The sequence below is a fragment of the Sorex araneus genome, chromosome 5, assembly GCF_027595985.1.
Source record: "Sorex araneus isolate mSorAra2 chromosome 5, mSorAra2.pri, whole genome shotgun sequence".
NCBI lineage: Eukaryota > Metazoa > Chordata > Mammalia > Eulipotyphla > Soricidae > Sorex > Sorex araneus.
Window position 1 is genome coordinate 117,483,103 of NC_073306.1, and position 16,403 is coordinate 117,499,505.

Sequence of the window (16,403 nt, forward strand, 5' to 3'; positions counted from 1 at the left end):
GTGACAATATGAGCTGAAGAAGCAGCTTTCTGGGCCATTGCTACAACATGGCCTGCTTTAATCCCTTCCTTACCCATCTTAATGTGACCAGAGTAGAAGTCCCCTCCATTTCTTCAAAGAGTGGGCGGGGGTGGGAGCAGTACTATCCTTATTGTTTCTCACTGCTTTGGTTTTTGCCTGGTGTCTATACAAAATGCAGCAAGAACAACTATTTACAAAGGCGTGGTATTTACAGGCATTCGTGGCCCTGGAGGCACAGCAATCCCAGCAGCTTTGGCTTGCAACTCTGAAACAATAATCTCGCTTAGAACAATCAGGTCTAGCTGGATGTAGCAAAGGATGCAGCTGAGAGCCCTTAACTGCAGGGGACCTCCTGTAGTTGAGTTTGAAAGGGTGCATTATACCCACCTGACCCTTGGACCAACCTAAGACAGGGACCTAGGAGCGAGAGGGCTCCCAATGACGGGTAAGGCCAAGGGGGCCGCTTACTGTTCTAAAACAAAAAGGGGGAACTGTGGAGAGCCTCCACAGGACCCGTGCTTCATAAACAACACCTGTTTCTTGTTAATTGCACCGTGCTTGAAAACAACTCCTAATAAGGAAACAGGGTGTCCTGTCACGCCCACAAGGTGTAACTAGCCTATCAGCTGCAGACACTTGGGTGTAAACAAGCAGCCAGAGGTATATAAGGGAGTAGTCACCTAGCTAGAGGTTCCCCCTTTCGTACCTCTCTCCTCCTCGTTCCTCCTTGTTCCCATTTTTCCCTTTTCATGGAAAGTCCCTGAATAAATCGTGGCAAGAAGGATCTCCGAGTTGTGTGTTTCTTCGCTGGTCGAAGCAGCGCGTGACAACTGGTGCCCGCTCCAGCAAATGAGCAACGGAATGACAGTGATACAGTGTTCCATTGTGTTTATATATCACAACTTCTTTATTCATCCATTATTTGATGTTTGATTTGTTTCCATATCCTGGTGAGTGTATTAAGCACTATAATGAATATAGGTGTGCATATATATTTTTGAATGAAAATTTCTTGAGCATGGGGTAAATATCATGATGGGAATGTTGACTCCTTCAGCATCTTTGGAAAATAGAATGGAGATTTCTCAAAATGTAAAAACCGGGGCTGGAGCAATAGCACGGCGGGTGGGGTGTTTGCCTTGCACGCGGCCAACCCGGGTTGATTCCCAGCATCCCATATGGTCCCCTGAGCACCACCAGGGGTAATTCCTGAGTGCAGAGCCAGGAGTAATCCCTAAGCATCGCCAGGTGTGAGCCCCCAAAAAAGCAAAAAATAAATAAAAACAGAACTTCCATATGATTCAACGATTTCTTGTCTTTCTACTTTGGGGGATGTGTGTGAGAGATTTCAACCAACTATGCTCAAGACTTACTCCTGCTCTATGCACAGGGATCATTCCTGGCAGTGAAAAGGGACCATATGTGATGCTGGGGGATTGAGCCCAGGTTGCCTCATAGAAAGCAGGTGTCTTACCCCTATACTATCTCTGTGGTCCCTTCTCTTTGCTCTTATTGATATGGCTACTGAAAAAAAATTATTACATAGGTGGTTCACATTCTTTTTCCATTCCATAGCCTAGTTCTATCAGTTAAAGACTTCCAACACATACCTTATGCTGCAACTTTCTTCGGGTGTCTAATGACCGCTTCTAACTTCTACAGATCACTTAATTCCCACACACATTACTGTCATTGTCACTGTCATCCTGTTGCTCATCGACTTGCCCAAGCGGGCACCAATAACGTCTCCATTGTGACATTTGTTACTGTTTTTGGCATTTCAAATACGCCACGGGGAGCTTGCCAGGCTATACCATGCAGGCAAGATACTCTCAGTAGCTTGCCGGGCTCTCCAAGAAGGACACAGGAATCAAACCCGGGTGGGCCTCATGCAAGGCAAAAGCCCTACCCGCTGTGCTATCGCTCCAGCCCACATACACATCATCTCACAAAATCTGTTCGACCCAGTTTGGCCAATCCCTGTGTAAGGTTCAAGCATCCTCCCAGTAGCACAGGAGAAATCTACAAATCATTTTTGTTTCCTATCTCAATCTCCATATTCAATCTGTCATCCAGGACTGTCAGCTCAAACTTCAAAATGTTGCAAATCTGTCGACTTCGGGTTCTGCTGTTTTTCTACTACAGATGGCATCGTTAACATAAAAAAAAAAAATGACTGCAGTCTGGGGATGTGGCTCAATGCTAGCTCATGTGCTAGAATGCATGAGACCTGGAGTTTGATCCCAGCACTGCAAAATAAATAATGGCAATCACCTGCATGCTAACTATTCTTGCTTCTGCCCTTGCCCCTGTGCCCCAGAGCAGTGGCTTTCAATCTACTTATGCTGACCAGTGACAACAGGAGAAACACTTCTCATTCCAGTCATTGTCACTGTAGCACTGTCCTCCCATTGTTCATCGATTTGCTCGAGTGGGCACCAGTAACATCTCCATTGTGAGACTTGTTACTGTTTTTTGCATATAGAATACGCCACAGGTAGCTTGCCAGGCTCTGCTGTGCGGGCGGGATACTCTCGGTAGCTTGCCGGGCTCTCCGAGAGGCACGGAGGAATCGAACACAGGTTGGCCAAGTGCAAGGCAAACGCTCTACCCGCTGTGCTATCACTCCAGCCCCTCATTCCAGTAAGATAGAAAATTGTTAAATTGTAGCAAAAAATATTTTTTTCCATATCATTATATACAGTAGTGCTGCAACATGATCCAGGCATATCATATGTTATGTGACAATCACCTTTTTTTCTGGGCCACATCCAGCAATGATCACAGCTTCCTCCTGGCTCTGTGTTCAGGGGTAACTCCCGGCAGTACTTGGGATCGTATGTGGCACTGGGGATTGAAGTAGAGTTAGCTGTGCACAAGGTAAGCATCTTAACTCCTACACTATTTCTCCAGTGGCAATAAACTTTTCTGCAATAGGCAGGAAATTTCTGCAAACCTGTGGCTCTGTATAAACCATTTCTCACAGAGTCTAAGAGAGTGTTTTTTTTCTTTGTTTTGTTAACCCAGACCATATCATTCCTCTGCTGAGAACTCCTAATGGAGTTCTTAACACTAAAACCTAGATTTTCTAATGTGCCCTAGGGTCTACATGATCTGATTTCTGATTACTTTTAGTTCTCCAGCATACTTTTTTTTACTGCTTACTTCTCTTACCATGGTTTCTCTAACTGGACCCCACTTCAACTACATAATTTTATTTTGCTCCTTCAAGATCCTAAGCCCCTGTTTACCTCAGAGCCTTCATGCTTACTACACTCTTTCTGGGAAGTTTACCCACAAATTCTTTCTTGGGTAGTTCCTTCACAGCCTTTTACTCACAGCTTAAATATCAATTCTTCATTAAAAATATATATGTATTTGTATTTCATATGAGTATACTTATACATACATGTCAAGCTACTGAGAGTATCCCGCCCGCACAGCAGAGTCTGGCAAGCTACCTGTGGTGCATTCAATATGCCAAAAATAGTAACAAGTCTCACATTGGAGACGTTACTGGTGCCCGCTCCAGCAAATCGATGAGCAACGGGATGACAGTGATACAGTGATACATATATGTATGGGCCAGCAGTGGACTTTAGAAGTAGAACATTTACTGAGGCTGGAGCGATAGCACAGCGGGTAGGGCGTTTGCCTTGCATGCGGTCGACCCGAATGCGGTCGACCTAGGTTCGATTCCCAGCATCCCATATGGTCCCCTGAGCACCGCCAGGGGTAATTCCTGAGTGCAGAGCCAGGAGTAACCCCTGTGCATTGCCGGGTGTGACCCAAAAAGCAGAAAAAAAAAAAGGAGTAGAACATTTACTTCATATGTGTGTAGCCCTGGGGTCCATCCCTGCACTGCACCAAAAAAAAAAATAAACTTAAAATTTAAAAATATATTTAAAAAATAAATTACAGTTCAATGAGGCCCTCTCTGACCATGACTAATAAATGGCACGTCTATACTGTCATGATCCAAAATGCTAGCATTATTTGTTCTCTTTTTCTCTGAGACCAGGGCTAGTCTGTCTTCACTGAAATATCCCCAAGGTCTAGCATAGAGTCTGACTCATAGAAGAGTTTAATAAGCATGTGTTGAATGAATAAATGATCGCTTTGTGTTTTAGTTTGTGTTGCTAGGAAGCTGACCCTACAACAAGGATCTGAGTGCAGTAGGTGATGTCAGGAACCCCGCAGGGCGTGGGGGAATGAGGCAGAGGGGAGGGATCCCATCACGAATGTGCTGTCAAACCAGTTACCCTGGGTGCCGCATGGATCTGAGTTCTGGTGGGGCCTTCTGGGCAACAGTGTATAATATCTCAGAACTATTTCCCCCAAGGGAGAAGGAATTTGGGTAGTTATATGCTAGCAGTCGGACTGGAGCGATAGCACAGCGGATAGGGCGTTTGCCTTGCACGTGGCCGACCCAGGTCCAATTCCTCTGTCCCTCCCGGAGAGCCTGGCAAGCTACCGAGAGTATCCCGCCCACAGGGCAGAGCCTGGCAAACTCCCCGTGGCATATCCGATATGCCAAAAACAGTAACAACAAGTCTCACAGTGGAGACATTATTGATGCCTGCTTGAGCAAATCAGTGAACAACGGGAGGACAGTGCTACAATGCAGTGCTAGCAGTCATTGTGGTAGAATGCTTCTACCGTTTTAATTCTCAGCCTGCTGTGTAGAGACCTGTGGTTCTGAAGAAAACCCTCAGTCTCAAGACGCCAACATCAGCCCCAATACTCAAATCTGGAAAGCAAGAAGAGCCTGACCATCCTGCCTCAACTCAAACTTTAACCTTCATTAGAAGTCTACAGGGTTATTTTTGGCCCATCTGGTGGGGGGGGGCGATTATATTTGTTAATGGGTGTTGTTTTTGTTTGAGGGTTCAGGGATTACTCCTGGTTCTTTGCTCCAGGGATCACTCCTGGCAGGACTCAGGAGTCTATATGCAATGCTAGGGATTGAACCAGAATTAGCCATATGCAAGGCAAGTAAGTGCCTCATCCACTGTACTAGCTCTGCAGCCCCTAGAGTTAAAGTGGTGACAAGAGTGGAGCAGTAGCACAGCGGATAGGGTATTTGCCTTGCATGCCGATGACCCGGGTTCAATTCCAATTCCCAGCATCCCATATGGTCCCCTGAGCACTGCCAGGGGTAATTCCTGAGTGCAGAGCCAGGACTAACCCCTGTGCATCACCAGGTGTGACCCAAAAAGCAAAAGAATAAAAAGTGAATGTTTATGGAGCGTCCAATGTTACCACACCATGCCTGTCACCAAAGTGTCCCACCCTCTATAGCAATCTCAATTCGATGGTCAGAATGTAAGACTGTTTCTTTACGTACCCCCTATGGGTGAGAATATAGGGTATTTCTTCATCTCTTTGCCTCCATAGTGACTTGTGTGGAGAATACACTGCACTGGAGAGGGGAAGGTGAGGAGACACATCAGGAGAGTATTTCAGAGTCTGGAGCAATTGTTCAGAGAATGATATCAAAGCCCCGGAAAACAGTGGCAATAATCCTTCTGGATGCTATTTGAGACTAATGCAATGAGGTTTACTCTGTCTCCTTAGAGGATCATTGGATATTAATCCAATCAAAAATATACGGCTGGGGGCCAGAGTGATAGTACAGTGGGTAGGGCATTGCACATGGTCAACCCAGGTTTGATTCCCAGCATGCCATATGGTCCCCAAGCACCTCCATGAGTAATTCCTGAGTGCAGAGCCAGGAATAACCCCTAAGCATTGCTGGATGTGACCCAAAGATAAAAAACATATACATATATATATATGGCTGAGAACTGGAGCATAGTACAATGAAAAGGACTTGCCTTATACGTAGTCAAGCCAGGTAACCCAGCAACCCCATGTGGTCCTGAGTAAACCCAGTGTAACCTAAAAAAAAGAGGGAAAAAAACAGGGCTGGAGATATGGCTCCTGGGAACAATACATGTCTCACATGTGTGAAGTTCCAAGTTTAATCTGTGATGCCACAAACACAAACACATAAACTCACACATACAAAGGCACATACTAGCCAAGAAATGTATTAGGGGGGCTGGAGATATACAGTAGATAGGGCACTTTCTTGTATGCGACTGACCCAGCTTCAATCTCTGGCATCCCATATAGTCCCTCATAGAGCCCACCAGGTATAATTCCTGAGCACAGAGCTAGGAGTAACCTCCAAGCACTGTCAAGTGTGGCAAAAAAAAAAGCAAAGAATTATATTATCGTTTTGGGCTGGAGCAATAGTACAGCAGGCAGGGCATTTGCCTTCCATGTGACCAACCCTGCTTTGAACCCCAGCATCCCATATGGTCCTCAAGCACCACTAGGAATAATTTCTGTGTATGGAGCCAGGAGTAACCCCTGAGCATCTCCAGATATGGTCTCCAAACAAAAACCAAACAAAGCATTGTACTATGGTTCTTTTTCTTCCTTTTTTCCCCCCAAGTCAAAAGAAACAACTTTTTATTATATTGACAGGTTCTGTGTGGGTTAGGAATCCAGAGATGTGAGGAGTGGTAGAAGGGCACAATTTCTGGGTTCAGATTTGAAGACTCAAAGGCCAGAAGTGTCTTGAAGATCATGAGCTGAACTTACCTGAGCACCTCCTCAGCCAGACTGAGGCTGGCTGCCAGGGAAGAAGCCTCCCAAGATGCCCTTAACAGGTGCCCGGGATGTCACTCTGGCACACAGATTAGTGAGAACTGAGATAGGTCAAGGCCCTCCCACTCCCCTACATTAGCATCTTTCTGGTGCCATCACATCAGGCCCAAAGGAGTATTAGGGTTCTTGTTTTTCACTGTGACTCTTCAGGTAACCTCAAATGTGGTAGAACTTTTGTGGGCTATAAGAGTTAAAAATAGCACAGTCGTATGAGAGTGAAAAAAAAGATGATGGGGTATAAGAGTAAAAAATAGTACAGTGCTGGAAAAGTGAAAAAAATCAGAATGTCAGAAAAATATGGATTCTAAAGACAAAAGTTTGGATCCAAGAAGAGAGCTCAAAAAGCCGGAGCTGGGACCAGAGTGGGTTGGGCTTGCCTTGCACACTGCCAACCCGAGTTCAATCCTTGGCATCCAATATGGTCCCTGAGCACTTCCAGGAGTAATTCCTGAGTGTACAACCAGGAGTAACCCTTGAGCAACGCTGGGTGTGAGCACATCCTTGGCAGTGGAAAGCCCAATTTTGATCCCTGCTACTGAACAAAGTGCCTTACCTCTTGTGCTCTGTCACCTAAATTTTATTTAAATTTAATTAACCTTAATATAAAAAAACAGTACATTTGCAAAAACTTCTGTATCTGAATCTTTTTTTCAACTTAAAAGATACGTTTATCACACATTTTGAATAATTTTTATTAAAGTAACATTGTATGATAACATTACTTAAGTCTTAGGTATGCATAATTATAAACTAATGTCTGTAAATTGTACATTAATTTCACTAAATGAATCCATTTTTTGTAACTGCAAATTTTATGAAATCTAAATACAAGTGAATTTCCAGTGAAAATTTGGCACCTGAATAGACATATACTATAGATGTGCTTACTTTTTGTTTTTCCCGTGCTGGGGATTAAACCCAGGTCTCACTGCATGCAAGGCATGCACTTTGCTGCTGAGCCACTCCCCGGCTCAAGATGTGCTGAAGATATAAAAATACATCCCAGAATTCAGAAACATGGCATAAAAATAATGTAGAACGTTTCATGAATAAGTATTTCTACTGTTACATAATAATACTGTTACAAAAACAGTAACAATAGATCTCATTCCCCTGACCCTGAAAGAGCTTCCAATTGTTGGGAAAGACAAGTAAGGAGAGGCTGCTAAAATCTCAGGGCTGACGGGAATAGAGACGTTACTGGTGCCCGCTCGACTAAATTGACAAACAACAGGATGACAGTGATCGTGATACAGTGATACTGTTACATAATACATGTAATATTATTTGGGATATAGTGGATTAAATAAATATATATTATTAAAATTATTTCTACTGTTTCATGTGAATTCTAGGAAATTTTAATCATGTGTGCATCTCTCATTCTATTTCTAACAGACAGTGCAAGGCCAGAAAGTAGAAAGACCTGGTTTGAATCCAAGCTTAGACATTTCAGAGATCTTTTTACTTGGGGCAGTCATTTTCCCCCACAGAGTCCCAGTCCCCTTCCCTGTGAAACACAGACGAGTGTGCCCAGCACACAGGTTTGGAAGTGGTGAGGATCCATGAGGAAATGGGTGCACAGTGCCAGCAGATGATAAACTCTCTCTGAATGTCAGCTACTAGTACTGGAGTCACTGATCGTTCTGGTTGTGGAAGCAAAGCAGTTCTAAACAAGGCAAACCCACATCCAACCGTCACATTACAGCTTCCAAAGAAATCTTCCACGAAGCACACTCCCAGTGCAGGAATGGGGCCCATAGTGGCCCTATGGTGGTCCACCAATTCTCTGACATTTCTTCAGGGGGTGCAACCTAGCCCCACTCCCCTCAAGTTTGTGCTCAATGCAGTGCCTCACTTCTAATGAAGAGAATAAAGCAGCAGCCTGTGACATCCAAGACAAGGTCATCAAAGGCCTGTGGGACCCTCTTGGCTCGATAGGGGTTGGGGTCAGCTCCTTGTCATGAGTAAACTCTGTTCAGGACCAGGTGGTGAGCAGCTGCGGCTTCCTGCCCACAGCCAGGTGAGTGAGCAATAATGCACACGAGACCCAGCCCCACTCACGCCCTCAGAGGATGCACACCCTGCCAACATCTTGGCTATAACGTCATTAAAAAATAAAAGAAAGAGGAAAGAACAACACGCATAGGGTCCCCTCAAGTACCTGATCCACAGAACTAGAGAGATAACAGAGTCTCAATTCAGCTGTTAAATGTTGGGGTTAATTGCCACACAATAATGAATAATTTATATTCTTTTGGGGGGTGGGGGGAACATGTGGTCAAAAGCCTGCTCTTCTACAGGGCAAGAAGACCCGGTCCTGAGTCTGGTCCATCTCGGGATGATTGAGACACGGTAGGATCCCAAGACCGAGGTACGAAGCACAGACACTGGACCAGCTGCCTGCATGCTCACAGACTGTTTATTCATCCAAGAGGAAAACCAGATGCCCCAATAGTTGTGGAGCTGAGGGGAGAAAAGAGCTGAAAGGCTCCTCTTTCTCTTGCTTTGCACCCCAGGGAGCTCCAGCTTCAGGTGGGGGCCCTGGGAATGGCTGGGGGGCCTCAAGGAGACCCAGCAGTTGTTGGCTGGTCTCAGGATCTCTACAAGAGCAGTTTCCAGGCTCGGAATGGCTTCTGTGTACACAAAATATCACTCTGCAAAAGGCACTGGTGGGGGGTGGGGGGAGGGGGCAGGAAGACTCCCCCATCACAGGTAGGATCAACTCTGTCCTGGGTCTCCACCCCTGCCCCTTCAAGATGACCCACCCCCAGGGCTGGGTCTCTGCACCCTTGTTCCTCCCTTCTCCCTTCTGTCAGTCCAGCGGTGAGCAGGCAGTCCACGGAGGGCCAGGTCAGGCCAGGTGCTCTTCAGGGCTGGGCATCCAGAGACTCCTAGGCCAAAAGTCCCAAGCGGGTGACTTTGGCAGAGAGGAAGGAGTGTATGATGAAAACCATGGTTTTGGGGCATGAATGCAGGTCCAGTTGCTGCAGGGTGGATGGAGAGAAGGGTCATGAGCTCCATTCACTTGATATCCCTCCCCCCCCCAATTCTGCGCCTCCACTCACAATCTCTCCTTCAGTGCCCCCAAAGTCCAGGAAAAGGAGGCTGGCACCGTCGTCCGAGGACATCTGCAGCTTCTCAAAGGGCTGGCGGAGCAGCACGGCTCGGGTGGCGCCCGGCTCAGCAGCCCACAGCGTGAAGCCCTTGTCGATGTGCACGGAGAGGCTGCAGGGCCGGCCATTCCACGTGCAGGCTGTGAGGGGCAGGAGGACAGTGGAGTGGGCCTGGGCACAGCAAGCACCTCCGAGACTGCACAGCTCCAGCCCCCACCAGCAGCTCCCAAAGTGGAGCCCGGATGCCCCCAGCAACCAGCTCACTGCCACACCACGGCCACCCACCCTGCAAAGACTCACACCCCTACCCACAAAACACAGACAGACGGGCCCCTGGAAGACCTGCTTCTGGCACCGCTTCTAGAAGCCCAAGTGAAAAAAGGGAGCTGCTTAACCTCTGCCATCCTCCGCAGAAGGGTTACCAAGTAGGTCACCAAGCATGGCCCCGGGCAACCTCAGAGACCTGCATCACTGCCCAGTGAAAAGAAAATCCCTGATGCACATGGATCATTGGTGTTTACTTAGACTAAAACAAAACTCTGTGCTTTTTCTAAAGCTCAAATTTGGAGGTTGGCGTTGCAGTACAGCCTAACATGTATGCATGCACCTAACCCTGGTTCGATCCCTGGCACACATAAGGGTCTCCCGAGCTCTCCAGGAGTGATTCCTGAGTGAAAAGCCAGGAATAATCTTATGAGCACCATAAAAGGGTAAAAGTTTGTAGTGATGTTATTTCTGGTTGTACTTTCCCTGGACTTTATACAGAAACCCAAAACCTAATGTCATCTTAGTATCAGCAATATGTAATGGTTCCTTCTTAATGGGTCGGACTTTTGTGGGAGATCCTAACAAGAATAGTAAGTCTTTTGCTGAAATATTGAAGGCAATCAAAGTGGTAGCCATCTCTCTAGACTGAACTAAGCTATATCCCCACGCCGGCTGAGAAATATCCTTCTTTCTCGGGAAGAAACGCGGCGTGGTGTCAAACATAGTGTGATGTCCATTAAGCAAACAGACCTGGTGGCGTGGGAATGGGATATAAGGGGAAAATTATGTACATGGAACAGCGGGACGCTGGTGGAATCTCGAGCCGGAGCCGATACCAGCGCAAGACCTTTGGTTCCAGAAACTGCTTGCAGACACTCTACTAGACTATCAACTAAGCCAGAGCCCCACGCCGGCTGATGACAGGAAATAACCATCCTCTTCGGTTTTTTTTTTTCCCTTTGTCAGACAGCGTGGCGATTACTAAACAGGCGTGAACTCGGTGGCGCGGGGCAGGGGGAAAAAGAAAAGTTATGTAACAAACAGTGGGACTTAATATCTCTATATTCTTAGCAATGGAGAACTATCAAATGCTTCCTTGGCAATAGGACTGTCTTTTTCTTTTTGGGGGGAAACCCCAGCAATGGTAGTGAGTTGTGTGTTGAAACATGGAATGTAATCGAGATAAAGTGTAAACGAAGTGAAACTTATCACGTACAAGGGTGGGGACTGGGGAGGTGGGAGGGGCGGCAGATATACTGGGGGGGTTGGTGATGGAAGATGGGCACTGGTGAAGGGAAGGGTGTTTGAGTATTGTATAACTGACATAATCCTGAGAACTATGTAACCCTCCACTTGGTGATTCAATAAAAAAAATTAAAAAAAAAAAGAAAGAAAAGCCAGGAATAAGCCCTGAACACCACTGGGTGTGGCCCCAAAACAAAACCAAAAAATTTAAATTACATGTTTAAATCAAGCTGTTCTATATTTGATCTGACAAGCCTAGTCCGGGTGCTTATTCTCACATCCTCACCAGGAGAATCTCAAAGTCAAGCAAGAAAACCAGAGAAGACTCTCACCCCGAGGACAATGGGACAACCAAAGCAGAAGGCTGGGGCAGAGAGATGGTTCAGCAGCCAGGGGGCTGGCCATGCACACTCTGACCCAGGCTCAATCCCTGGCACCCAACATGGTGCCCCAAGCACCACCAGGAGTAAGCACAGAGCCAGGAGCAAGCCCTGAGCACTGCCACATGTGGCCCAAACATAAAAAAAGAGTTTCTCGAGATCTCCCCAATACCCACGTTTTACCCCTTCCTCTAACACCCTACAGAAGAAAGCGTCTTGGGGGCTGGAGCAATAGCACAGCAGGTAGGGGAAGAAGAAGGAAGAAGGAAGAAGGAAGAAGGAAGAAGGAAGAAGAAGGAGGAGGAGGAGGAGGAGGAGGAGGAGGAGGAGGAGGAGGAGGAGGAGGAGGAGGAGGAGGAGGAGGAGGAGGAGGAGGAGGAGGAGGAGGAGGAGGAGGAGGAGGAGGAGGAGGAGGAGGAGGAGGAGGAGGAGACGACGACGTCTTGAAGCTGGGGCTAAGAGACTTATTACCTGAGAGGCACCCCCAGATCCACTCAGCTCACCTGTGGACACTTCCTGCACACCCTCAGCTGCCCGGTGACAGCCATCCACCAGCTGGCGGGTCCAGGCAGCCAGCTCCTGCGGAGACTCCACGCTGAACAGATGGGTGTCCACGCCATGGCGCGTGCCCGTGCGCAGGGCAAAGGAGAGCTCTGCGTCATAGGGCACCGAGCCCTTGGAGGGGCCCGAGTGGACCAGCCTGGGGGCAACAAGAGCCAAGGGTTTGATGGGAAGCATCAAGGAGTTGACTCTGGGCCAAGGGGCTGGACAGAACATGAGTCTGGGACTCAGTTGCCACCTAGCCATCCATGTGATGGAGCCTCCAGATGGGTACTCACGGACTCCCACCCTCTACCCGTCTCTCTCCCCCCCCACCTCTCCATGGCTCCTGCCATGCTGGCATCTTCAAACTCCAAGCACACTCAACCCTGAGCTGCTCTGCTCCCTCTCCTCCTTCAGACCTACCCCCAAGTGGTGCCAGCTTGGAGCAGTGCCCCCTCGCCTCCCTGCCTGAGCCCACATCACACTGACCGGAAGCAGACTTGTTCCAGGCAACAGTTGGTTTCTGATGCCTCTTTCTCTCTAGAATATCACCCAGGCTTTCGTACAACTTCTTGTCTAATGTGTTTACTCTTGTAAACAACTAAAACATCTAGCACAGAGCAGATGCTCAATAAGCATCTGAAATCAATTCATCAATTACTGAGTGGGCAACCCATGACTCACGATCCAATCCATGACCTGCTGCTCCCAAGGGCCAGTGCCCAGCCCAGAGTTGTGGGAGACAAGGCCTCAGACACTCAGCCTTAGGCAGCTCACGGTCCTTCTTTGGGCAGCAGGCCTCAGAGCTCCATCGGCAGCCACCTTTGCTTCCCTTCTTCATGCTCTCTAGCTGAGTTAGCTGCCCCAGAAGCTGCCGCTCAGTGTCCCATTTCTCAGTCCTGACCTCCAGGAGGCCTCTGGGTATCGAGATTCACATCCTAGACCCCCCCTCCCCGCACCTATCCACCCACACTCTTTAGACTCAGCTCAGCATCTTGCTCTGGACTCCTCCCTTTGCGCGCCGTCCCCCAGCCCCATGCTTGCCCAGACACTGTGCCAAGCCTCCCCGGGACCCACTCATCCTGGACACCTCCCTCACCCTCCCCATCTGGCCCGCGCGGGAGCTGGCTGCATTTTACCACCCATGTGCCTCCCCATGCAAATGTGGCCTTTCTTCTCCATCTGCTGCCTCCACCCACCTTCCTCAGATCCCCTGCACATCCCTGGCAGCCTCCCAGCTTCCATCCTGCCCCCACCACGTGGCATTTTCCATGTGGCAGCCATGGGGACTCTTTTTTAAAAACGCCACCTGAATCAACCTCTCTCCCAAAGCGAAAGCCCTGCCATCCCTCCAAAAGGCTTCAGATGGAGCTCGGGTTCTTGAACCAGGCAAAAGTGCCTCTACCAGGTCAGCCCCCTGCCAACTCCCCGCTCCCTCCTCTCCACTTCCTGCAGATTCTGCTCACTGGGTTGTACATGATCAGCCCCCATCATGCTGCTCCTGGTCCTCAGACCTCTGCACCTTTGATGGTATTCTGTGTGACAATCTCTCCCATCCCACAGTCAAGACATCTCCTTTCAGGGGCCAGAGTAATAGTACAGTGGGCAGGATGCTTGCTTTGCACACGGCTGAGCCAGGTTCGATCCCCGGTACTCCATATTGTCCCCCCAGCACCACCAGGAGTAATCCCTGAGCTCAGAGCCAGGAGTAAGCCCTGGGTGTGGCCCCACAGCCAAAACTAAAAGACTCCTATTCATCCCGCAAAGCCCAGCTCCAATGAAGCCTTCCCCCAACCAGGCCCAACAGAGCTCAGCGCCTCCTCCCTCTAGGTGGTTGAAAGCTATTCCCAGGTCAGTGTCTCCCCACCCCCGCCCCCGTCCAGGTGCGCCTTTGGGGAGACTGTTGGCGGGGGGTGGAGGGGCTCCCTGTCCCCTAAACTATGCAGCATACGGTTGAGTAGAGTGGGTGGCAATGAATGAGATATGAGTGGGCCTCACTTCCTTCTGTCCCAAATCCCCATTTTACAGACGAGGAAACAGAGGCTCCAACAGGGTAAAGACTTGCCTTGGTCACCAGGGGAAGGAACTTCTAGATAAAGAGCTGGAATTCCCCAGCTTTTCAAGCTCCACCTGCTGCCACGCCCGAGGTGTGGGTGAGACAAACACCCCCACCTGCTGATACCTGGTGGTGATGAGCGGCGCGCTGCGGGAGGGCTGGCTCAGGGCCTCCCGGGTCTGGGGGAGACAGCAGTAGAGGAGCAGCTCCTTCTCCGTCAGCAGGGCCAGGGTGGGGGCTGTGCCTCCGTTGGGCAGCTGTTGAGGACAAGACCCAACGAGAAGGGGTGAGGGCGAGTGGAGGGCTGGGGGGTGGGGAACACAGTGAGGAGCAATGAGAATGGACGGGGGGGGGGGGACCCCAGCCCAGCAGGCACCTGCTCAGTCAGCCAGCCGATCTGCTTGATGGCCTGGCTCCCCGCTGCGCTGGTGGCCGCCAGCAGCGCCTGCAGCTCGTCCTTGACCCACGGCATCAGAGTGTTGACCTGGGCTTGGATGGCCGCTGCCCATGACTTTGCACTCGCCTCATCCTTGGCCCTCAGGAAGAGGGTGTGTTGGCCATCTGCGGAACAGATCTCCAGGTACCTGCAGGCACAGATGGGGGTTGGGCGGGAGGAGCCTGTCCATGGGCTCCTGCTGTGCAGCCCTGAAAGCTGGCCTAAGAAACCCCATCTACCGTAACCAGGAGAAACCATCCAAGACGCCTGCGAGAGACCTGGGCACCTGCTCACTGCCGGGCTCCAGCTGCAGGACTGGAGCCATGCGGGGTCTAGGGGAGGGAGACGATGACATATAAATAAATAAACATACACTCAAACATGTGATAGGAGCTAAAGCTATCAGTGTAGAAGAACTCATGATCTTGTTCTTTTCTCCAGATTCTAAGGAAAAAAAATTCTCTTGCTAAGCCAGTACACAAATTTCCATTTTATGGCACAGAAAGCAAGCACTGATTAAGGTGTGGGGTGGGGGGACGACACATAAACTAAAGAGAATTGATGGGCCAAGTTGATCTACATTTAAAAAATAATAACTCAATAGGCTGAGCACATGCTTTCATGCAGGAGGCCTGGGATTGAGCCCTGGCACCATATGGTCTTCCAAGCACTGTTGGTAGTAGCCCATGAGCACTAAGCTGGGAGTAGTCCCAAGCCCTGACAAGTATAGCCCTCCCTGCTAAACACACACACACACACACACACACACACACACACACACACACACACACACTGGATTAGGAACTTGGAAGGGAAAAAAAGCAATATGGGAAAATGTGGAGAAGAGTTGTTAAAAAAATACCAAGAGTGACAAGAGGGAAATTTTTAACATTTTGTCTAGCTTTATTACTTTTTTTTTTAAGGGCCAGTAATTAAACCAGTAAAGCTCTGGGTCTACTTTCTACTAGGTGATGCTATGGATCAGGGGGTCATTTCTAGTGGTGCCTGGAAGAATCATGGGGTGCCAAGGATGGAATCCAGTCCAGCAACATGCAATGCACACACCCCAGCCTCTTGAACTCTCTCTTGGGTACCTGTTTTATGGGGCTTTAAATATTCACATTTGAGGGGGCCAGAGTGATAGTACAGCAAGTAACGCATTTGCCTTGCCTGCAGTTGTCCTAGGTTCAATCCCTGCACCCTGTATGGTCCCCCAAGTCCACCAGGAGAATTACTGAGTGCAGAGCCAGGAGTAACCCCTGAGCATCGTTGGGTGTGACCCAAAAAATATATATATACATACATATATGTATGTATATATATACATATATATTCATATTTGAGGGGCTAAAGAGGATAGTACAGTAGATAAGATGCTTGCCTAGCACAAGGCCAACCCTGCTTTGATTCCCCAGAACCCCTTCTGGCACTCTGAGCCCTGCCAGGAATCATCCCTTAACACAGAGCCAGGAGTAAACCCTGAACACCTCCTGGTATATCCCCAAAACAAGAACAAACCAAAACAAAACAAACAAAAACAGATGCACGCCATGTTGACTTTTCCATAATTGGTGAGAAGGGGTAGAAACTGGAGGATGATTCTTACAACATTTATCCCAACCCTTTTCTCCTTTGTCTTCCCCTAGTGCTAGAGCTAGAGA

At 48.6% G+C, this 16,403-nt stretch overlaps 1 protein-coding gene across 1 annotated transcript in view; it reads right to left on the reverse strand.

Moving 5' to 3' along the window:
- Positions 1-7,373: 7,373 nt before the first annotated feature.
- Positions 7,374-16,403, reverse strand: part of SNTA1 (syntrophin alpha 1) — a 35,953-nt gene continuing 26,923 nt past the window's right edge. Inside the window, exons 4-8 of the mRNA XM_004612567.2 lie at positions 14,683-14,890; positions 14,433-14,563; positions 12,211-12,407; positions 9,768-9,955; positions 7,374-9,686 (exon numbers count right to left, since the gene is read on the reverse strand). Coding sequence (XP_004612624.2) covers positions 9,594-9,686; positions 9,768-9,955; positions 12,211-12,407; positions 14,433-14,563; positions 14,683-14,890 — 817 coding nt within the window. The 3' untranslated portion in view covers positions 7,374-9,593. The remainder of the gene's footprint in view (positions 9,687-9,767; positions 9,956-12,210; positions 12,408-14,432; positions 14,564-14,682; positions 14,891-16,403) is intronic.